Raw genomic sequence first — 23,382 nt, forward strand, 5'->3', positions numbered from 1 at the left:
CTTATTGCAAGGACTGCATCATGCCAGCTAATTAGGCAAATTTGGGGTTTATTTCTGTAAGTATGGTGGTCTATGGTGTAGTGGATTTGTGCTGTGAGAGGTTATAGTAAGCTGTAGTAAAAAAGAACTGGACTATCAGAGGGCGACTCGTTTAGAATGCTGTTAGAATATTAGAATAGTCTGTGCCCAATCTGGTGTGTATTTTCTCTGAAAAACAATGTGATGGATGTTTTTTGGATGATTGCCAATTCGCTTACAGTGTAAAGCAAAGCTGCTTCTCTATTAACATCCAGTGTGAATGTATGGAGAGTATTATAAATCTTGTAGGCTCTGGCATGGTTAACATTTAAAAATTAGTTCTGTTGCTGAATGCTGTGGATATTGAAAATGTTATTATTGTTTAATAAGTCCTCACAAAACATACAATTCACATTTAAAATCCTTTATTTATTGATTTATCTGTTGGATATAATGATTAACCAGTCTTGGTTATTGACTGCAGATAGGGCTTGCTTAAATTTTTTAATACGCTATTATATTTCCCCTTCTTCTCAGCCTCCTGTGTGATTTACCAACTGTGGCTGAGAAGACAAGCAAATGATATATTACTAGATCTCCTTCAATGCCACTGTATACCTGGACATCAGAATATGGAGTCACGGGTGACTGGCATACAAATATCTCTTTAACTTCCTCTGCTCAGCATCTTCCCTTATGGCTTGGCTGAAATCAAGAATGGTCGAAAATCAAAGAAATAATTCCATATTCTTCTACTAATTAGGTGTATGCTCTCAACTCTATTCTACAGAAATACTGGAATGCAAAAATAAAACATTTACTTATCCTGTTCCTTTAAGCACTTAAATATGTATTGTCAACTAGTGCTTTGAATGAAGTCCTAGAGGATATAAATGTAAAATTAACAAATTTCAAGAAAAACAAGAGAGCTATTCCCCACAGAGCAGTAGATATGTAAAATAGACTGCCAGCAAAAGCAGTACTGATTAACTCCTTCAAAAAGGAGCTGGAGAATTATATGGTTGGAAACAGGATTTTCTTTTAAATTGGAAGTCAAGGTGAATGGCTAAAAATCCTGTTTGACAAGAGCAAGAAAGAAGATATCCATGGACTGGTCAAGTGGGCAGAAAAATGGCAATCTAGAGAAGTGTGAGGTATTGCAATTGGGGAGGGCAAACAAGGCAAGGGAGTACACAATAAATGGGAGAATACTGAGAGGTGTAGAGGAACAAAAGGACCTTGGAGTGCATGTCCACGGATTTCTGAAGGTAGCAGGACAGGTAGATAAGATGGTTAAAAAGGCATATGGAATACTTTCCTTTATTAGCTGAGGCACAGAATATAAGAACAGGGAGGTTATGCTAGAACTGTATGAAACATTAGTTAGGCCACAGCTTGAGTACCGCATACAGTTCTGGTCACCACATTACAGGAAAGATGTGATTGCACTAGAGAGGGTACAAAGGAGATTTACGAGAATGTTGCCAGGGCTGGAGAATTTTAGCTGTGAGAAAAGATTGGATAGGCTGCGGTTGTTTTCTTTGGAGCAAAGGAGGCTGAGGGGAGATTTAATTGAGGTATATTAAATAGGTTGGATAGGGAGGACCTATTTCCCTTAGCAGAGGAGGCAGTGACGAGGGGGCATAGATTTAAAGTATTTGGTAGAAGGATTTTTTTCACCCAGGAGGTGGTAGGGGGCCTGGAACTCACTGCCTGAAAGGGTGGTAGAGGCAGAAACCCTCATTTAAAAAGTACTTGGATGTGCACTTGAAGTGCCATAGCCTACAAGTGCTGGAAAGTGAAATTAAGCTGGATAGCTCTTTTTAAGCTGGCACGGACACAATGGGCCAAATGGCCTCCTTCTGTGCTGTAACTTTCTATGATTCAATGATAGTAAATTGGGGAAAATGATTAGGTGATGCCAACTTTAAGTCTCAAAAACCCAAAGATTGTAGTAGGAAGGAAAATCTGAGGAAGGTGAGAAGTTCCATAATTTTGAGTTGCTGGTTGAGAATGATTTAGAGTAAGATACTGCAGAACCATAGACCTTCTGACTCAAGAGGCGAGAGTGCTGCCAACTGAGCCATAAGTACATGAGGGTGAAAGGAATGGAAGGACATGTCGATCGGGTGAAATGAAGTAAGGTGGGAGGAGGCTTATATGGAGCATAAACACTGACATAGACCTGTTGGGCCCAATGGCCTGTTTCTGTGCTGTAAATTCTATGTAATCTTTATGTAAGTTTACAGCACAGAAGGGGGATCATTTCACCCATACGACCTGTGCCATCTCTGCTTGAAAAATCCAAAATCAATCCCATTCCCCATAGCCGTGTATTTTTATCCGCTTCAAATAATTAATCATTTTTACCACTAAAAAATGCAATAGTTTTTGTTGGGAGCACAGACGGAAGCTGGGGTCGTGAAGCATATTGGGAGCTGTAGTTCCAGCTCCGTGCACAGGACAGGTGCGAGAGCTGAGAACTACAATTACCATGAGGCATTGCGCGCCACACGCGTCACCCCCTCCCCCTCCCCCGTGCAGGGTGTCATGGCGCTTTCTGTATCCGCTCTGTGCGGATGGTCTTTGAGAACGTTGGAGAACAGAACGGTTGATCGTTTAACTGTTTTCAGTAGGAACGCGCACTCTGCAGCAAAGAGGCAAGGCAAAAGTAAAAGGTGATAGTTTAAAAATATATATTTATGTGATGAGTAAAAATGGAGCTGTGGTGCTGCATACGGCACCCCCCCCCCCCCAGGCTGTTGCATTAAAAATCTAACATTTTATTTATGTTTTGTTGGCATCGCGCTGCGAGTTGTTATCAAGGTCAAGAGTCGGGTTCGTGACCCGGTGTTGCAGAAAACATTAAACCAGATCGACCTTATATCATCATATTAATGCAGATAGTTTAATTCTTGTGTGATGTAACAGTGATGGCATAGTGTTGTAGTTTAATTGCCCATCACAAACATTTGCTTTGTGTATGTTTAATTTCTGATTTTTAAGGATACTGTACAATGCCTGACAAACGGCTTTTTATGTCGTAAAGGGGCGAAGTCTGAATGAAAAAGTGTTTGGTAATTTTTTTTATTGGTTGTAGAAAGGAAGAGCAAAAGCCTTGTGTCAGTTTCTTCACAAACTTGTCACATGTAAATGACATGCTAAAGTAATTTGCATCAATTTTCATTTGTTTACAAACACCTTTTAACAAAATGGTGCCCTTTTAAAAGTGTCTAGCAAAGCAATTTACAAGGTTTATTTATACACAATTTTGTCGATAGGTTGAGTTGTTGGGTAACTCATTAGTGTATATAATTACATCAATGCTCACAGCTGTTCTTGAACATAAATTTTCATTTTAGACTTTTTCAACAAATGAAAACTATGTCAAGTTTCCATTTGCAGCAGAGGTGGCATTTACTGTATTGCAGTCTGTTATAACAGACATGTAGGTTTTCTGGGTACTTAAAGTGCCTTACAATGCCCTAATAAATTCAACATCAAAATGAACTATTAAGTAAATTCATCCCCGCAGGGAATCATGACTGTATTGCGCCAAGATGATGTGCTTGGTGATGCAAACTAAATCAACTTCCCCCCGCCCCCCACCCCAATGCAGACCTGGCAATCCAATACAAGAACCCGCAGTTCACAGTACTCTCTCGCCTCTGAGTCAGAAGTGCAAGTCCCACTCCACGGGGATTGGGAGAGTTTTAGAAACCAACAAAATTGATTAAAAAAGGAGAAAATAGAAAATGAAAGTAAATTAGCAAGAAATATAAAATTGGAATGTAAGAGCTTCTATAGGTATGTAAAAAGGAAGAGAGTAGCAAAAGTAAACGTCGGTCCCTTAGAGGCTGAGACAGGAGAAATTATAATGGGGAATCAGGAAATGGCAGATGCGTTAAACAAAAATTTTGTATTTGTCTTCACAGTAGAAGACACAAAAAGCATACCAAAAATAGTGGGGAACCGAGGGATAAATGAGAGTGAGGAACTTAAAACAATTAATATCACTAGAGAAAAAGTACTGGACAAACTAATGGGACTAAAAGCTGACAAATACCCTGGACCTGAAGGCCTACATCCAAGGGTTCTAAAAGAGGTGGCTGCAGAGATAGTGGATGCATTGGTTATGATCTTCCAGAATCTAGAGAATTTTGGAACGGTCCCAGTGGATTGGAAGGTAGCAAATGTTACCCCGCTATTTAAGAAAGCGGGGAGAGAGAAAACAGGGAACGATAAGCCAGTTAGCCTGACATTGGTCGTCGGGAAAATACTGGAATCCAGAATTAAGGAAGTGGTGACAGGGCACTTAGAAAATCATAATATGATTAGGCAGAGTCAACATGGTTTTATGAAAGGGAAATCGTGTTTGACAAATTTATTAGTTTTTTGAGGATGTAACTAGCAGGGTAGATAAAGGAGAAGCAGTGGATGTAGTATATTTGGATTTTCAAAAGGCATTCGATAAGGTGCCACATAAAAGGTTGTTACACAAGGTAAGGGCTCATGGGGTTGTGGGTAATATATTAGCATGGATAGAGGATTGGTTAAAGGACAGAAAACAGAGAGTAAGAACATAAGAACATAAGAAATAGGAGCAGGAGTAGGCCAATCGGCCCCTCGAGCCTGCTCCGCCATTCAATAAGATCATGGCTGATCTGATCCTAACCTCAAATCTAAATTCATGTCCAATTTCCTGCCCGTTCCCCGTAACCCCTAATTCCCTTTACTTCTAGGAAACTGTCTATTTCTGTTTTAAATTTATTTAATGATGTAGCTTCCACAGCTTCCTCGGGCAGCAAATTCCAAAGACCTACTACCCTCTGAGTGAAGAAGTTTCTCCTCATCTCAGTTTTGAAAGTGTAGCCCCTTATTCTAAGATTATGCCCCCTAGTTCTAGTTTCACCCATCCTTGGGAACATCCTTACCGCATCCACCCAATCAAGCCCCTTCACAATCTTTTATGTTTCAATAAGATCGCCTCTCATTCTTCTGAACTCTAATGAGTAGAGTCCCAATCTACTCAACCTCTCCTCATATGTCTGCCCTCTCATCCCCGGGATTAACCGAGTGAACCTTCTTTGTACTGCCTCGAGAGCAAGTATGTCTTTTCTTAAGTATGGACACCAAAATTGTATGCAGTATTCCAGGTGTGGTCTCACCAATACCTTATATAACTGCAGCAATACCTCCTAGCAATAAAAGCCAACATTCCGTTGGCCTTCTTGATCACCTGCCGCACCTGCATACTAACTTTTTGATTTTCTTGCACTAGGACCCCCAGATCTCTTTGTACTGCAGTACTTTCCAGTTTCTCGTCATTAAGATAATAACTTGCTCTCTGATTTTTCCTGTCAAAGTGCATAACCTCACATTTTCCAATATTGTATTGCAATAGAGATGAACGGGTCATTCTCTGGTTGGCAGGCTGTAACTAGTGGGGTGCCGCAAGGATCGGTGCTTGGGCCTCGGGTATTTACAACCTATATTAATGATATAGATGAAGGGACCGAATGTAATGTATCCAAGTTTGCTGGCAATACAAAGCTAGGTGGGAAAGTAAGCTGTGAGGAGGACACATTCTGCAAATGGGTATAGACAGGTTAAGTGAGTGGGCAAGGAGGTGGCAGATGGAGTATAATGTGAAGTTATTCACTTGGTAGGAAGAATAGAAAAACAGAATATTTTTTAAATGATGAGAAACTACTGAATGTTGGTGTTTAGGGAGACTTGGGTGTCCTCGTACAAGAAACACAATAAGTTAGTATGCAGGTTCAGCAGGCAGTTAGGAAAGCAAATGGCATGTTGGCCTTTATTGCAAGGGGGTTGGAGTACAAGAGTAAGGATGTCTTACTACAATTGTACAGGGCTTTGGTGAGACCTCACCCACAGTTTTGTTCTCCTTATCTAAGGAAGGATATACTTACCTTAGAGGCAGTGCAACAAAAGTTCACTAGATTAATTCCTGGGATGAGAAGGTTGTCCTATGAAGAGAGGTTGAGTAGAATGGGCCTATACTCTCTGGGGTTTAGAAGAATGAGAGGTGATCTCATTGAAACATATAATATTATGAGGGGGCTTGACAGGGTAGTTGCTGAGTGATTGTTTCTCCTGGCTAGAGAATCTAGAACTAGGAGGCATAATCGCGATATGGGGTCGGCCATTCAAGACTGAGATGAAGAGGAATTTCTTCTTTGGAATTCTCTACCCCAGAGGGCTGCGGATACTGAGTCATCAAATATATTCAAGGCTGAGATGGATAGATTTTTGGACTCTAGTGGAATCAAGGGGTATGAGGATCGGGCGGGAAAGTGAAATTGAGATCAAAGATCAGCCATGATCTGATGGAATCGCAGAGCCGCCTCGAGGGGCCGTAAGCCCACTCCTGCTATTTCTTATTTTCTTATGTTCCAGAGATTTGAGACAAAATCTAGGCTGACATCCCAGACAGTGTCAATACTAAGGGAGTGCTGCACTGTCGGAGGTGCCATCTTTTGGATGAATCATTAAATCAAGGCCCCCTCTTCTCTTTCGGGTAGACGTAAAAGATCTCATGGCACTATTTTGAAGAAGAGCATGGGAGGATCATTTTCCAGTCCTCACTAGATACAGGGGAGGTACCGGAGGACTGGAAGACTGCAAACGTAATACCACTGTTTAAAAAGGGAACGAAGGAAAGGCCGAACAATTATAGGCCAGTCAATCTTTACCTCGGTGGGCAAACTATTAGAATCAGTACTGAGAGATAGGATAAACTGTCACTTGGAAAGGCATGGTTTAATCAGGGATAGTCAGCATGGATTTGTTCAGGGAAGGTCATGCCTTACAAATCTGGTTGAATTCTTTGAGGAAGTGACAAGGAGGATTGATGAGGGTAGTGCAGTGGATGTTGTCTACATGGATTTTAGTAAGGCATTTGACAAGGTCCCACATGGCAGACTGGTCAGAAAGGTAAAAGCCCATGGGATACAGGGAAATGTGGCGAATTGGATCCAAAATTGGCTCAGTTACAGAGAACAAAGGGTAAAAGTCGATGGATGTCTTTGCGAATGGAAATCCGTTTCCAGTGGTGTGCCACAGGGCTCAGTGTTGGGTCCCTTGCTGTTTGTGGTATATATTAATGATTTGGACTTGAATGTAGGGGGCATGATTGGCAAATTTGCAGACGACACAAAAATTGGCCGTGTAGTTGATAGTGAAGAGGATAGCTGTAGACTCCAAGAAGATATCAATGGGTTGGTGGAGTGGGCGGAAAAGTGGCAAATGGAGTTCAAACCGGAGAAGTGTGAGGTAATGCAATTAGGTAGGGCAAACGGTAAAAGGGAATACACAGTAAACGGGAATATATTGAGAGGGGTAGAGGAAGTGAGAGACCTTGGAGTGCATGTGCACAGGTCCCTGAAGGTGGCAGTACAGGTAGATAAGGTTGTGAAGAAGGCATATGGAATGCCCTCCATTATTAGCCGAGGTATAGAATACAAAAGCAGGGATGTAATGATGGAACTGTATAAAACACTGGTAAGGCCACAGCTGGAGTATTGCGTGCAGTTCTGGTCACCACATTACAGGAAGGACGTATTTGCTCTGGAGAGAGTGCAGAGAAGATTTACAAGAATGTTGCCAGGGCTTGAAAATTGCAGCTACAAGGAGAGATTGGATAGGCTGGGGTTGTTTTCCTTGGAGCAGAGGAGGCTGAGGGGAGACTTATTGAGGTGTACAAAATTATGAGGGGCCCAGATAGAGTAGACAGGAAGTACCTGTTTCCCCCAGCGGAGAGTTCATGAACTAGAGGACATAGATTTAAGCTGATTGGCGGAAGGATTAGAGGGGACATGAGGATAAACCTTTTTACCCAGAAGGTGGTGGGTGTATGGAATTTGCTGCCCTAATTGGTGGTAGAGGCAAGGCCCTCAACTCTTTAAAAAGTACCTGGACCTGCACCTAAAGTGTTGTAAACTGCAGGGCTACATACCGGGTGCTGGAAGGTGGGATTAGAATGGGCACCTGGTTGTTCTTCGAGTCGGCCTGGACACGATGGGCCGAATGGCCCCCTTCTGTGCTGTATCGTTTCTATGGAGTCTTCCCTGGTGACTTGACCAATATTAATCACTCAACCAATATCACTAAAACAGACTGTCTGGTCATTATCACATTGCTGTTTGTGGGACTTTGCTGTGTGCAAATTGGCTGTCACATTCCCTACGTTACAACAGTGACTACACTTCAAAAAAAGTACTTTATTGGCTGTAAAGCATTTTGGGACATCCTGAGGTCGTGAAAATAAGAAATAGGAGCAGGAGTAGGCCATTCGGCCCCTTGAGCCTGCTCCACCATTCATTTAGATCATGGCTGATCTTTGACCTCAAATCCACTTTCCCATCCGATCCCCATATCCCTTGATTCCCTTAGAGTCCAAAAATCTATCAATCTCAGTCTTGAATATACTCAATGACTGAGCAATCCACAGCCCTCTGGGGTAGAGAATTCCAAAGATTCACAACTCTGAGTGAAGAAATTTCTCCTTGTGTCAGTACTAAATGGCCAACCCCTTATCCTGAGACTATGCCTCCTAGTTCTAAACTCTCCAGCCATGAGAAACAGCCTCTCAGCATCTACCCTGTCAAGCCCTCTCAGAATCTTATATCTTTCAGTGAGATCACCGCTCACCCTTCTAAACTCCAGAGAGTACAGGCCCAATGTACTCAATATCTCCTCATAGGACAACCCTCTCATTCCCAGGAATCAGTGAGCCATTGTTACACCGCCTCTAAGGCAAATAGGTCTTTCCTTAGGTAAGGAAACCAGAACTGTACACGGAACTCCAGGTGTGGTCTCACGAAAGCCCTGTACAATTGCAGCAAGACTTCCTTACTCTTGTACTTCAACCACTTTGCAATAAAGGCCAATATACAATTTGCCTTCCTAATTGCTTGCTGTACCTGTATGTTAACTTTCTGTGTTTCGTGTACAAGGACACCCAAATCCCTCTGAACACCAACATTTAATAGTTTCTCACCATTTGAATAATATTCCGTTTTTCTGTTCTTCTTACCCAAGTAAATAACCTCACATTTCCCCACTCCATCTGCCACCTTCTCACTTAACCTGTCTATATCCGTTCGCAGATTCTTTGTGAACTCCTCATAGCTTACTTTCCCACGTAGCTTTGTCTTGTCAGCAAACTTGGATACATTACACTCGGTCCCTTCATCTAAGTCATTAATATAGATTGTAAATAGCTGAGGCCCAAGCACTGATCCTTGCGGCACCCCACTAGTTACAGCCTGCCAACCTGAAAATGATCTGTTTATTCCTACTCGCTGTTTTCTGTCTGTTAACCAATCTTCTATCCATGCTAATGTGTTACCCCCCACCCCATGAGCCCTTATCTTGTGTAACAACCTTTATCCGACACCTTATCAAATGCCTTTTGAAAATCCAAATATACTACATCCACTGGTTCCCTTTTATCTACCCTGCTAGTTACATCCTCAAAAAACTCTAATAGATTTGTCAAACACGATTTCTCTTTCATAAAACTATGTTGACTCTGCCTTAGCATATTATGATGTTCTAAGTACCCTGTTACCACTTAATAATGGATTCCAGCATTTCCCCGACGACCGATGTCAGGCTAACTGGCCTGTAGTTCTTTGTTTTCTCTCCCTCCTTTCTTGAATAGCGGTTTTACATTTGCTACCTACTAATCCACTGGGACCGTTCTAGAATCTAGGGAATTTTGGAAGATCACAACCAATGCATCCACTATCTCTGCAGCCACCTCTTTTAGAACCCTAGGATGTAGGCTGTCAGGTCCAGGGGATTTGTCAGCTTTTAATCCCATTAATCTCTCCAGTACTTTTTCTTTACTAATATTAATTACTTTAGGTGCCTCACTGTCATTAGACCCTTGGCTCCCCACTATTTCTGGTATGCTTTTTGTGTCTTCTACTGTGAATCAGATACAAAATCGTCTTAACTTCTTTGCCATTTCCTTATTCCCCATTATAATTTCTCGTCTCAGTCTCTAAGTGACCCACATTTACTTTCGCTACTCTCTTCCTTTTCACATATTTGTAGAAGCTCTTACAATCTGTTTTTATATTTCTTGCTAGTTTACTCTCATATTCTATTTTCTCCCTCATTATCAATTTTTTGGTTATCCTTTGCTGGTTTCTAAAACTTTCCCAATCCTCAGGCTTACTACTCTTCTTAGCAACATTATAAGCCTCTTCTAATCTAATACTATCCTTAACTTCTTTAGTTAGCCACAGATGAATCACTTTTCCCGTGGAGTTTTTATTCCTCAATGGAATGTATATTCATTGAGAATCACAAAATATTTCTTTAAATGTTCCCCATTGCTTATCTACAGTCATATCTTTGTATATTTGTTATATTTAATGTAACTCGCCCCTCATATCTATGTAATTGGCTTTGTTTAAGTTTAAGACTCTAGTTTCGGACTTAAGTATGTCACTCTCAAACTCAATGTGAAATTATATCATATTAAGATCACTCTTCCCCCAGAGGATCCCTTACTATGACATTACTAATTAACCCTGTCTCCTTACACTAGACAAGATCTAAAATAGCCTGTTCCCTGGATGGTTCCATTGCGTATTGTTCTAGGAAACTGTTTCGAATGCATTCCATGAATTCATCCTCCAAACTACTTTGCCTATTTGATTTGTCCAGTCTATATAAAGATTAAAGTCCCCCACAATCATTGCATTACCTTTGTTTCAAGCTCCTCTTGTTTCTTGATTGATACTCTGGCCAACGGTGTAAATACTGTTAGGGGGCTTATAAACTACTCCCAACATTGCTTTCTGCCCCTTGTAATTCTTATCTTCACCCATACTGATTCTACTTCCTGATCTTCCGAGCCAAAATCCTTTCTCACTACTGTCTTTATGTCATCCTTTATTGTAAGGGCTACCCCCTCTCCTTTTCCATTTTGTCTGTCTTTTCGAAAAGCCAAGTACCCTGGAATATTTTGTTCCCAATGTTACAAACATGCGAATTAAGAGTAGGGGTAGGCCATTCGGCCCCTCGAGCCTGCTCTGCCATTAGATAAGATCATGGCTGATCTGATTGTGACTTCAACCCTACTTTCCTGTTTACCTACTGTAACCATTGACTCCCTTGTTAATCAGGAATCTATCTAACTCGGCCTTAAAAATATTCAATGACCCTGCCTCCACCTCTCCCTGGGGAAGGGAGTTCCATAGACTCATGACCCTCTGAGAGAAAAAAATTCTTAAACGGGAGACCCCTTATTTTTAAACTGGCCCCTAGTTCTAGTCTCTCCCACAAGGGGAAATATCCTTTTAGCATCTACCCCTTCTAGCCCCCTCAGGATCTTATATGTTTCAATAAGATCACCTCTCATTCTTCTAAACTCCAGTGTATACAGGCCCAACTTGTCCAACCTTTCCTCGTAAGATAACCCCCTCATCCCAGGAATCAGTCGAGCGAACCTTCTCTGAACCGCCTCTAAAGCAATTGTGTCCTTTCTTAAATAGGGAGACCAAAACTGCACACAGTATTCTAGATGTGGTCTCACCAATGCCCTGTACAACTGTAGCAAAACATCTCTACTTTTATATTCCATTCCTCCTGCAATAAATGACAATATTCCATTTGCCTTCCTAATCACTTGCTGTACCTGCACACTAGCTTTTTGTGATTCATGTACTAGGACACCCAGATCCCTTTGTACCTCAGAGTTCTGCAATCTCTCTCGATTTAAATAATATACTGCTTTTCTATTCCTCCTGCCAAAGTGGACACGTTCACATTTTCCCCACATTATACTCCATTTGCCAAATTTTTGCCCACTCATTTAACCTATCTATATCCCTTTGCAGACTCCTTATGTCCTCTTCGCAACTTATTTTTCTACCTTTGTGTCATCAGCAAATTTAGCAACCATACGTTCGGTCCCTTCATCCAAGTCATTGATATAGATTGTAAATAGTTGAGGCCCAAGCACTGATCCCTGTGGCACTCCACTCGTTACATCTTGTCAACCTGAAAATTACCCATTTATGCCTACTCTCTGTTTCCTGTGAGCTAACCAATCCTTTATCCATGCTAATATATTACCCCCTACATCATGAGCTCTTATTTTGGGTAGTAGCTTTTGATGTGACACCTTGTCAAAAGCCTTCTGGAAATCCAAGTACACCACATCCACAGGATCCCCTTTATCCACATTGCTTGTTACTTCCTCAAAGAACTCTAATAAATTAGTCAAACACGATTTCCCTTTCACAAAGCCGTGTTAACTCTGCCTGATTGCATTGAGATTTTCTAAGTGCCCTGCTATAACCTTAATAATAGATTCTAGCATTTTCCCTATTTCAAATGTCAACCTAACTGGCCTGTAGTTTCCTACTTTCTGTCTCCTTTCTTGAATAGAGGAGTTACATTTGCTGTTTTCCAATCTGATGGGACCCTTCCAGAATCTAGGGAATTTTGGAAAATTAATACCAATGCATCTACTATCTCTGCAGCCACTTCTTTTAAGACCCTAGGATGAAGTCCGTCAGGACCTGGGGATTTGTCAGCTTTTGGTTCTAATATATTTTTCAGAACCCTGTCCCTGGTGATTGTAAATGTTTTAAGTTCCTCCTTTCCTTTCACCTCTTGATTCATAATTATTTCTGGCATGTTATTTGTATCCTCTGCAGTGAAGATGGACACAAAATATCTGTTCAATTCATCCGCCCTTACTTTATTCTCCATTATTAATTCCCCAGACTCACTCTCTAGAGGACCAACGCTCACTTTACTTACTCATTTCCTTTCTGAACACCTGTAGAAACTCTTACTATCTGTTTTTATATTTCTAGTTAGCTTTCTCTCGTACTCTAATTTCTCCCTCCTTATTACTCTTTTAGTCATTGTTTGCTGTTTTTTATATTCTGTCCAATCTTCTGATCTGCCACTAATCTTCGCGAATTGTATGCTTTTTCTTTCATTTGATACTATCTTTAACTTCCTTAGTTAGCCACGGATGGTATGTCCTTCCCCTAGAGTCTTTCTTTCTCACTGGAATGTATCTTTGCTGAGTGTTATGAAATACCTCATTAAATATCTGCCGTTGCATCTCTACTGACCTATCCCTTAACCTAATTTCCCAATTCACTTTAGCCAGCTCTGTCTTCATCCCCTCATAATTGCCCTTATTTAAGTTTAAAACACGAGTCTTAGACTTACTCTTCTCTCCCTCAATCTGAATGTGAAATTCAATCATATTGTGATCACTGCTACCTAGAAGCTCCTTTAGAATGAGATCATTAATTAATCCTGTCTCATTACACATTACCAGATCCTGCAACCACGTCTCTGTAATGGCTACTAGATCAAACCCATTTATCTCTATTTGTGCCATTAATTCATCTGTCTTGTTACGAATGCTTCGTGCATTCAGATAAAGTGCCTTTAATTTTAAGTTTTTACTATTTTTCCCTGATTTTACCTTATTCACTGATGCACTATTACCGTTAAACTCTCTCCCTTCCTGACACACTCTGCTTATCTTTACCCAAATTGCTACACTGCGCTATGGCCTTGACTATTCTCTTTAGATTTATAAATTTACCCTTACCTGAACCCTCCCCCCACCCCCCCCCCCACCCCATCCCATTCCCCCTTTTTAGTTTAAAGCCCTATCTATCGCTCTACTCATTTGATTTGCCAGGACACTGGTCCTAGCCCAGTTTAAGTGGAGCCTGTCCCAACGGAATAGCTTCCTCTTTTCCCAGTACTGGTGCCAGTGCCCCATGAGTTGAAACCCCTGTCTCCCACACCACTCTTTGAGCCAGTATTTAACTCTCTGATCTGTTTAAGCCTATGCCAATTTGTGTGTGGCTCAGGTAGTAATCCAGAGATTATTACCTTTGAGTTTCTGCTTAATTTGGACCCTAGCTCCTCAAACTCTCTCCGCAGAATCTCAGTGAAAAGTGCTATATAAATGCAAGTTCTTTCTTTTCTTGCACCATTGATAATCAACTAGTGAACCTGCCTCACAAGTGGGACCTGGAGGGATAAACCTGTCATTGGGAGCTGGGATTGTTCCTACCTGGCTTCAGATAACCTGGCAGTCCAAGGTTCTGGGAGGGTGGTAGTCAGTTGACAAGTGGAGAAAGCTTACTGGTGAACAGCCATGGAACCTGCATCATTTTATGTGACTAAACTCCAGTAGGACCCCTGCGTATACTTTGGGTCTTGTCTCTGCCAATCTGCACCTATATTCTCTGGATCTACATAAGTGGGATGTGTCCCTATGGGGAGAGTGTGCACGCCATATTGGGCAATTAAAATCTCTACAGGTGAGTGTAGATTTCTTAAATTTGAAATTCTTAAACATGGTGACGGATTTGTGCATGTCAGACCAAAAGCAAATAGCTGAGTCAAATCTTCTCCTTTCCTGACATCTGCACGTGGTAGCTTTCCAGAAAGAGTCGCAGGGTCGCAATGAGGAAGGGGAATCTAGGTTAATACCTTCCCTACTGTCCATTCCTAAAGCCAAACGATGCTCTTATGACAGCCCCAGTTGAGGTTGACTAACTAGGCACAGACCAGAGATGGAACCTGTGACCTTCCTGGAGTGAATGCAGACCATCACACCACACAGTGCATTTACCTGCTAAAGTATTGTGGGGAGAGGAGGAGACCAAAATGAAAAGTTTATTAAAACTATGATTACCCAGAACATATGTTATAACCAGCTGAGTGGTGCGGAGTATTTCTCACAAGTGACTGGCTATCTCACAGGTGGCAAAGTCGTAGTGGTTGTAGTCAGTTTTGAGTAGAGAATGTACAAATAGAAATAAAGTTCAGGAGACCATGCTTTATGGAAAATAAACTACATGGGCTTGTAGTTTCTGTAAACCATCCAACTCAATTAATATTCTATTTATATATTACATCTGGTATATTTGTTTAAATAGTTTAAAAGATATTATGGCAACATTACTACTCTGGCTGTGTAACATTGTGAAGTTAGGTGATGAATTCCAGCTTGTTTTTTTCTGGTGGCATTTTAAAGCTTGAGCTTACAATGTAGGTTGTGGAGCAGTACTTGGCTGCAGTGCTTCCATTGGTATTACTGTTAAGATACAACATAAATGCAAGTTCTTTATCACGTTTCGCAGAAATGTCCCAAAGAAGTTCAATAAATTATTTTGAAGTACAATTAGTAGAAAGAAAGAACATGCATTTATGTATTAAAAGCAAAATACTGTGGATGCTGGAAATCTGAAATAAAAACAGAAAATGCTGGAAATACTCAGCAAGCCAGGCAGCATCTGTGGAGAAAGAAACAGTTAACGTTACAGGTCGATGGCCCTTCGTCAGAACTGGGAGAAGTTGAAGATTAAACATTTTTTAAGCAAGTACAGAGGCAGGGAAGAGGGGGGGGGGAGCAAGGGGAGGAAAGTTTAGTATACTGTATTCACTGCTCTCAAGGCAGTCTCCTCTACAATGGGGAGACCAAACGCAGATTGGGTGATCACTTTGCTGAACACCTTCGCTCAGTCCGTAAGCATGACCCTGACCTGCCAGTTGCTTGCCATTTTAATTCCCCGTTCCACTCCCACTCTGACCTCTCTGTCCGTGGCCTCTTACACTGTTCCAATAAAGCTCAAGGAACAGCACCTCACCTTTCGTTTGGGCACTTCACAACCTTCTGGACTCAACATTGATTTCAATAACTTCAGATCATAACCACTACAATTTTTTCGGACAGCAGATGCTGGTAATGGTTTTGATGTTGCCACTTACAGCTCCTCTAGACCCATCTTTTGTTTCTTAACCTGTCCCATTACCACCCTCCTTGCCTTGCACCATCATCCCTTTTGTCATTTAATCACTCCAGCCCTCCATCCTATCAGAGACCTTCCCTTTTATTCTTTCCTCCCCTCTCCTTCCTCCCTTTTCCCTGGCTCTGTATTTGCTTAAAAACTGTTTAATATTCATCTGCTCCCATTTCTGACGAAGGGTCATTGACCTGAAACGTTAACTCTGTTTCTTACTCCCCAGATGCTGCCTGACTTGCTGAGTATTTCCAGCATTTTCTTCTTTTATGTATTTATATATGGCTGTATCACATTCTCAGAACATTCTAAAGCACGTCATAATGAAAGAATTAGGCTTCACAACCAATTAATTAATTTTGAAGTGCACTGACTGCACTGTTAAGCAATGCGACAGCCAATTTGCACACAGCAAGGACCCACAAACAACAATGAGGTGAATGACCAGTTAATCTGTTTTTAGTGGTGTTGGTTGATGGATGAATGTTAGCCAATATACTTGGAGAGGTCCCTGCTCTTTATGAAATAGTGTCATGAGAGCTTTAACGTCAACCTGAATTAGTTTAACATCTCATCCAAAGAATGGTTTTTCCAACAATGCAATAGTGCATTGAAGTGTCAACCTAAATTATGCCCTCATCCCCTTCCAATGGGGTTGAACCCTCATCATTCTGACTCCAGTAAGAGGCAAAGTGACATTGGCTGTGTTGTGAGCATAAGTTGGAGCCTTGTTTTTGATGCATTTGGTAACTTTGAATGTCTTGGTACATGACAGTATCGCATCATAACACAGTTCTGTCAGTCACTTGTGTGGGAATTTTAAGGCATCATGTGTAAACTATTGGTCTAGAGATATATCTAGAGATTTAAATTAATTATATAGTGTTGCTGTTGAAGATTTATTCTGTTTATATGGTGAGCTGATATAGACTGATAACTATTTTCTTGATCACAAAAGCTATTTTTTATAACAAACCTGTTGTAATTAAACTATTTATATTTCTATAAGATGATTTTTGTTGAATGACTTTAATGCTTTGGCAATGACAGCCAGTGATAGTTTAAGGGAAAGTGTGACACCACCAAAAATCCAACTGTTATAGGGGTATCTATAGTGCGACCAGGACTTTCAAATGACCTAACTCACCAAATTTGGGCACATTGAGTCCAGTTAATTGCTCGGGCAGAGGACATCCCAGAAAAATCGTCCCTGATAAATTATCATGAACATGAATAGGTGTAAAAACAGTGTATAATATCCTCCATAAAACTCTGTCTTATTAAAGGAACTGTATACCTTATTTTTCCTGGAAACTGGTAGGTGGGAAGTTGCAGCTAGCTTTGTTCAGCTATTCCACAAGCAAAGTGATGTTGAGGCAGTGTGGCAAAAGTGTTACTACATTTGCAATTAATAAAAAAAAAATTATGCATAAATCAAGACAGTCATCTCTTTTCATAAACCACAGGATGTTACATTTAAATGTTTGTGTGAACTTTATTGCTACTTACATGCTTTTGAGATATTTCTTTTAGGCTGTCAGGTTGGTTGTAGTTTTTTCTATAAGGCATATGTATTGTTGTTTATTGGTCAGGCTATAGTTATGTTCCTCATGTTTTATAAAGAACCCATTTTTTCTTCCAGCAAATGGATGGGAGTTGTGGGATTGGAAGTCCATGCTCAGTTATGTTCCAACTCCAAACTTTTCTCTGGGTCCCGGGTGCAATTTTCAGCACCTCCAAATTCATTGGTATCATTTTTAGATGCTTCACTTCCAGGCACATTACCAGTGAGTATTTTTAAATGTGTCTCTACTGCACTTGTTGAGGTAGAAATAATGGTGCTTTTACATAACTTACTTTGTTAGGATTCCTACAAGATACCTCTTGTCAAATTGAGTTATTTGTCATAGGTTGCTATTTTCTAATGACGTGAAGTGTTATAGACCTTGTCTCCTGTTGTTTTCTGAATAAGAAAACTGCAACTGCATAGAGAAAGAAAATGGTAAAAGTAATAGGAGGGTTATATAACTGCAAAGTTAAAGGGAATTACTGGATGGCAATGTGGATATAGTATGCTGGTGCTGCAGTCAATGATGGCATACAATATCGGAATGGAGATTCATTCCTACAGTTTGTAAGAATTCTGGGTTTTGGTATCCCAACAAATATATGCCAAAGAGCCAGATGAATCCTCAGCCCCCTCAGCTTTCTCTTCACTAATGAACCATCTGGGACTTTACCGTCCAATTTTAGATCTGGGAGTGAGTGATGCCTGAGTCGGCACACAAAACGGTCCTTACACTAACCAGTTTGATTTAAGTTTCAAGTATTATAATTGATGTAGCATTTGATATATAACTTGCATCTTGCATGTTTTCCTGTCCTCTAAATAGAGGGTTATTACTTAGATTTTTAAAAGACTGAATAGATATTTGTAAAACAGGGGTTCCCCTCATGCACTGGATTTTAGAATACTGTAAACTTGAAAATTTTGCAGGAAAATAATAGTTGTGCGAGGGCTGTTAGACATGAATTTATTTTTAGCACGAAAATTTCTGCACTACTAAATCAGTGCATGAAATGTAAACGATTAGTAAAAAAATTGATTTCTAGGAGCTAAATGAATTATGATGCAGACAGTTTTACAGTACACTGCCACACGAATAATGTGTAGTGAAAATAACTTGGGAGGATTTTGAAGCTGAAGTAATTTATTAGAAAATGTAGAACAAATCATGCTGGTTGCCATTGCAACATTTGTGTCTCCATTTGTCTAACTGATCATTTAAGTTGTCTACTTAGATCTCAAGTTTCTTTGGTTGCACATTTGACTAAAAATTATGTACAAGTTGGTAGTACAAGTTGGAGGGGCATAGCTTGAACCCCTAGTCTACTGAGCTCTCGACCTCCACCATCTGCACAGAGAGAGGTACCGAACAGAAGATTAGTGTCTTCCAACAAGCAGCAGAGAAATCAGACGGTTATCTCCAGGCTGCTACCAAAGACCTCTTAGTCTTGAGCAGCATTGTTGGAGTCCTGTGAACAGGTTGCATTTTTGGCCGCAGTTGGTGTGCGCTTAGGTAGATCAAATCAAAAGGAGAATTTAAAAAATAAATCTTTGTAAAGTATACCTCCTCAAAACCCTACATAATTGTGATGGGAAACACTCAACACATTGGAGAAATGCTATAGAATGGAGTGTTGTTCAGGGTATGTCTTATGGTCCTAACTTTCTGGAATGACCTCCTAGCATAGCTGAAAAGTATGTTAAAAGAATATCCATCCTGGGGATTCCTCATAATTATTTTACAATTATGATTTAAACACTGAGGCAATAATGCCACAGTAAAATAGTCTAGGGTAAACTATGAAGAATGGCAACTTGAGCAAGTTTTGGAAGATTGCTAGTACACCAGAGCGACACCCAACATAAGTGGCGGGAGGGGAGGAATTTTAAAAGAAAATTTTTTGGTTGATTAAGATGCTTAGAAGCACAATCTTACTTACAATTTCAGAGAGGCTGGAGTAGCCAGAGCTGATGTGTTTGCCAGGTGGTCATGGCTGTCCATTTACTCAACTGCTTATGAGGAGCATCTCTTATCTGCTGCAAAAACTATAAAAGCTTTCAAAACCATCTTTACATTAAGTATTTTTATGAGATCTATTTGAACAGTTAATGAAAAAATGTACCAACATTTGATAAATCATTTGAACCAAGATATGTTCCCCCCCGCTACTCTTTGAGTACAATATTTTAGTTCTTTTGTGTAAACAATTATCCTGCTCTGAGGGGGTGGGAATCAACTTAAATTCATTGGTTCGCTGAAGCTTGCTGAGGTCAAACATCAGTCTTTGCATAACCCACGCATTGAAGCAGGGCCTTTTCTTTTACACAGATCAATTGTAATCTTCACAGGTTTAGGTGTTTTGTTTTCCTATATTTTTAATGATTTCAGTAGAAGACAAGTTGACATCAAATTGATTTTGTTAAATGTCTAAATTTGGTCCACATTCTGTACTGCATGCAATTGGGTGTGACCTTCACGGACTTACAATCTCACTATGATTTTATATGCACGCACATTAATTCCATTGTGAACAGCAATGCTATATTGAGCTATGGAGAAGAGCCTCACAATGTGAGGATTTGTGCTATTCATCATGCTGACTTAACAGAATTTGAACTTAAATGTTTCTGCTAGAAGAAATGTTACCTCAGCAGATACTAGTATAAAGTTATGCAGTTTGTTTGTGATAGTGGATACATTTGCTTCTTATAATGGTACCTTCAATTGGTGCAGAACATGTTTTTGAATTAAATGCCTCACATAGAAATGCCTTTATGTTTACAGCATAACAATTGTATTTCTTCACCCTCAAAAGGTACTTAACAGACATTGTGTCGAAGGAGCTGTGATGACCGGCTTAGCCCTAAACTGTACCATTAATAAGAAATCCACGTTTGACAGAAAACACTACTTCTACGCTGACTTACCAGTAAGCTTGTGCATAGTTTCAAATAACTTCTATTAAGTAGGTAATTTTTTGACCTGACTTGATTTTAAAAAAAAATTACACTGGAATAGGATACTGTCGTTCTCTGATGCTCTTCAGCCGACACACTTGGGATTTTGCTATTCTTAATGAAACACTTGCTGTCTGCATTTTTCTGTTTCGTAATGTTTGATGTTGAGACATTGAATTATTGGCATAATATTCAATGTACCCAGCCAGTACAGTGTTCCTGGGGTCAGTTGTCTTCAGATTTGTTACCGGGCAATCCAAAGTTTTGACCCCCCCCCCCCATTAAAATGAATGAAGCTGATCCATGACTTCAGTGGTGCCTTCCCATCAGTGACATTATCAGAGCAGTCTGAAGGGACAGGCAGGTCTCCGTTGGAGCAGAAAATTCAATGTTGTTTTAAAATGGTAACGAATATAATTTTATTAATATATTTTCACAAAAATATTGGGGGAGTACTTGGAACAAAAATTACTCCCAGTAAAATTTCCTTTTTTAAAGGTTTAAAGTTGCTTTGGACCTTTGTGTGATAAAACCTTCTCCAAATCAGTGCATAAACTTCATATTTCCCACCCAACCAAAGAAAAAAGTTTGCCTTAAGCTTTGATATTTAGAAGGTTTACTGATCTTTCTTGTACCATTTAAAAAATAATACTATGTGTGGATCCTGCAATTTGAGCTGCTGTACCACAATCTTATCTTCTTGCATTGAACTGTATTTCAGTTTGTTACAGGAAAATTGCAGACCTTTTATATTTTATTTCAGTGTTTGAATGGACCAAAAATTGTTGAGAAGGGATACAAACAGTGTGAAAGGCATCAAGGCCACAAAATTCTTAAATTGCATTCAGGAAAACTTTTTTAGCCAGTATGTAGCAAGCCCAACAAGAGAGGGGGCAGTTTTAGGAAATGAAGCTGAGCAGGTGGAAGGAGTAGCAGTGGGAGTGCATTTTGGTAGTAGTGATCATAATTCAGTTAGTTTTAGTTTAGTTATGGAAAAGGACAAAGATAGAACAGGAGTTATAGTTCTCAATTAGGGAAAAGCCAATTTTACTAAGCTGAGAAGTGATTTAGCAAAAATGGACTGGAAACAGCTACTTGAAGGTAAATCAATGTCAGAGCAGTGGGAGGTGTTCAAGGGGGAGATTCATGGGGTTCAGAGTAAACATGTTCTTAGAAAGAAAAAGGGTGGGTCTGCCAATTCTAGAGCCCCCTGGATGTCAAGGAGCAGAAAAGGAAAGCTTATATCAGACACCGAGAACTCAGTACTGCAGAAAGCCTAGAAGAGTATAGAAAGTGCAGGGGTGAAATTAAAAAGGAAATTTGGAAAGCAAAGAGAGGGCATGAAAAAATATTGGCAAGTTAAATCAAGGAAAACCCAAAATGTTTTATGAATACATTAAGAGCAAGAGGATAACTAAGGAAAGAGTAGGGCCTATTAGAGACCAAAAAGGTAACCTATGTGTGGAGGCGGAAGATGTTGGTATGGTTCTTAATGAATACTTTGCATCTCTCTTCACAAAAGAGAGGGACAATGCAGACATTGTAGTTAAGGAGGAGGAGTGTGAAATATTGGATGGGGTAAACATAGTGAGAGAGGAAGTATTAAGGGGATTAGCATCCTTAAAAATAGATAAATCACCAGGGCCGGATGAAATGTATCCCAGGCTGTTAAAAGAAGCAAGGGAGGAAATAGCGAAGGCTCTGAGCATCATTTTCCAATCCTCACTGGATACAGGCATGGTGCCGGAGCATTGGAGGACTGCTAATGTTGAACCGTTGTTTAAAAAGGGAGCAAGGGATAGACTGAGTAATTACAAGCCAGTCAGTCTAACATCGGTGGTGGCAAATTGTTGGAATCAATTCTGAGGGACAGGATAAATCATCACTTAGAAAGGCACAGAGGAATCAAGGACAGTCCGCATGGATTTGTTAAGGGAAGGTCGTGTCTGACTAACTTGATTGAATTTTTTGAGGCGCTAACAAGGAGGGTATTTGATGTAGTCTACATGGATTTTAGCAAGGCTTTTGACAAGGTCCCACATGGCAGACTGGTCAAAAAAGTACAAGCCCATGGGATCCAAGGGAAAATGGCAAATTGGATCCAAAATTGGCTCAGTGGCAGGAAGCAAAAGGTAATGGTCGACGAGTGTTTTTGTGACTGGAAAGATGTTACCATTTGGGTTCCGCAGGATTCAGTACTAGATCCCTTGCATTTTGTGGTATAAATGATTTGGACTTAAATGTAGGGGGCACAATTAAGAAGTTTGCAGATGATATAAAAATTGGCCATGTGGTTGATAGTGAGGAGGAAAGCAGTAGACTGCAGGAAGATATCAATGGACTGGTCAGGTGGGCAGAAAAGTGGCAAATGGAATTCAATCCAGAGAAGTGTGAGGTAATGCATTTGGGGAAGGTAAACAAGGCAAGGGAATACACAATAAATGGGAGGATACTGAAAGGTGTAGAGAAAATGAGGGACCTTGGAGTGCATGTCCACAGATCCCTGAAGATAGCAGGACAGGTAGATAAGGTGGTTAAGAAGGCATATGGAATACTTTCCTTTATTATCCGAGGCATAGAATATAAGAGCAGGGAGGTTACGCTGGAACTGTATAAAACACTAGTTAGGCCACAGCTAGAGTACTGGGTACAGTTCTGGTCGTCACATTACAGGAACGTACATTAGAGAGCGTACAGAGGAGATTTATGAGGATGTTGACAGGACTGGAGAATTTTAGCCATGAGGAAAGATTGGATAGGCTGGGATTGTTTTCCTTGGAACAGAGGAGGTTGAGGTGTATAAAATTATGAGGGGCCTAGATAGAGTGGATAGGAAGGACCTATTTCCCTTAGCAGAGAGATCAATAACCAGGGGGCATAGATTTAAAGTGATTCGTAGAAGGATTAGAGGGGAGCTGAGGAAAATATTTTTCACCCAGAGGGTGGTGGGGGTCTGGAACTCACTGTCTGAAAGAGTGGTAGAGGCAGAAAACCTCAGCTCATTTA

At 40.4% G+C, this 23,382-nt stretch overlaps 1 protein-coding gene across 3 annotated transcripts in view; it reads left to right on the plus strand.

The window, feature by feature from the left end:
* The first annotated feature begins 2,553 nt into the window (after nucleotides 1–2,553).
* Nucleotides 2,554–23,382, plus strand: part of gatb (glutamyl-tRNA(Gln) amidotransferase, subunit B) — an 84,762-nt gene continuing 63,933 nt past the window's right edge. For all 3 annotated transcript variants that reach the window (XR_010964264.1, XM_067992091.1, XM_067992103.1), the window contains exons 1-3: nucleotides 2,554–2,696; nucleotides 17,494–17,638; nucleotides 20,235–20,348. Coding sequence is in view for 2 of the 3 variants with exons in the window: in XM_067992091.1 (XP_067848192.1) it covers nucleotides 2,569–2,696; nucleotides 17,494–17,638; nucleotides 20,235–20,348 (387 nt within the window). In the remaining variant the exon portion in view is untranslated. The remainder of the gene's footprint in view (nucleotides 2,697–17,493; nucleotides 17,639–20,234; nucleotides 20,349–23,382) is intronic.

Source organism: Heptranchias perlo, chromosome 1 (assembly GCF_035084215.1).
Source record: "Heptranchias perlo isolate sHepPer1 chromosome 1, sHepPer1.hap1, whole genome shotgun sequence".
NCBI lineage: Eukaryota > Metazoa > Chordata > Chondrichthyes > Hexanchiformes > Hexanchidae > Heptranchias > Heptranchias perlo.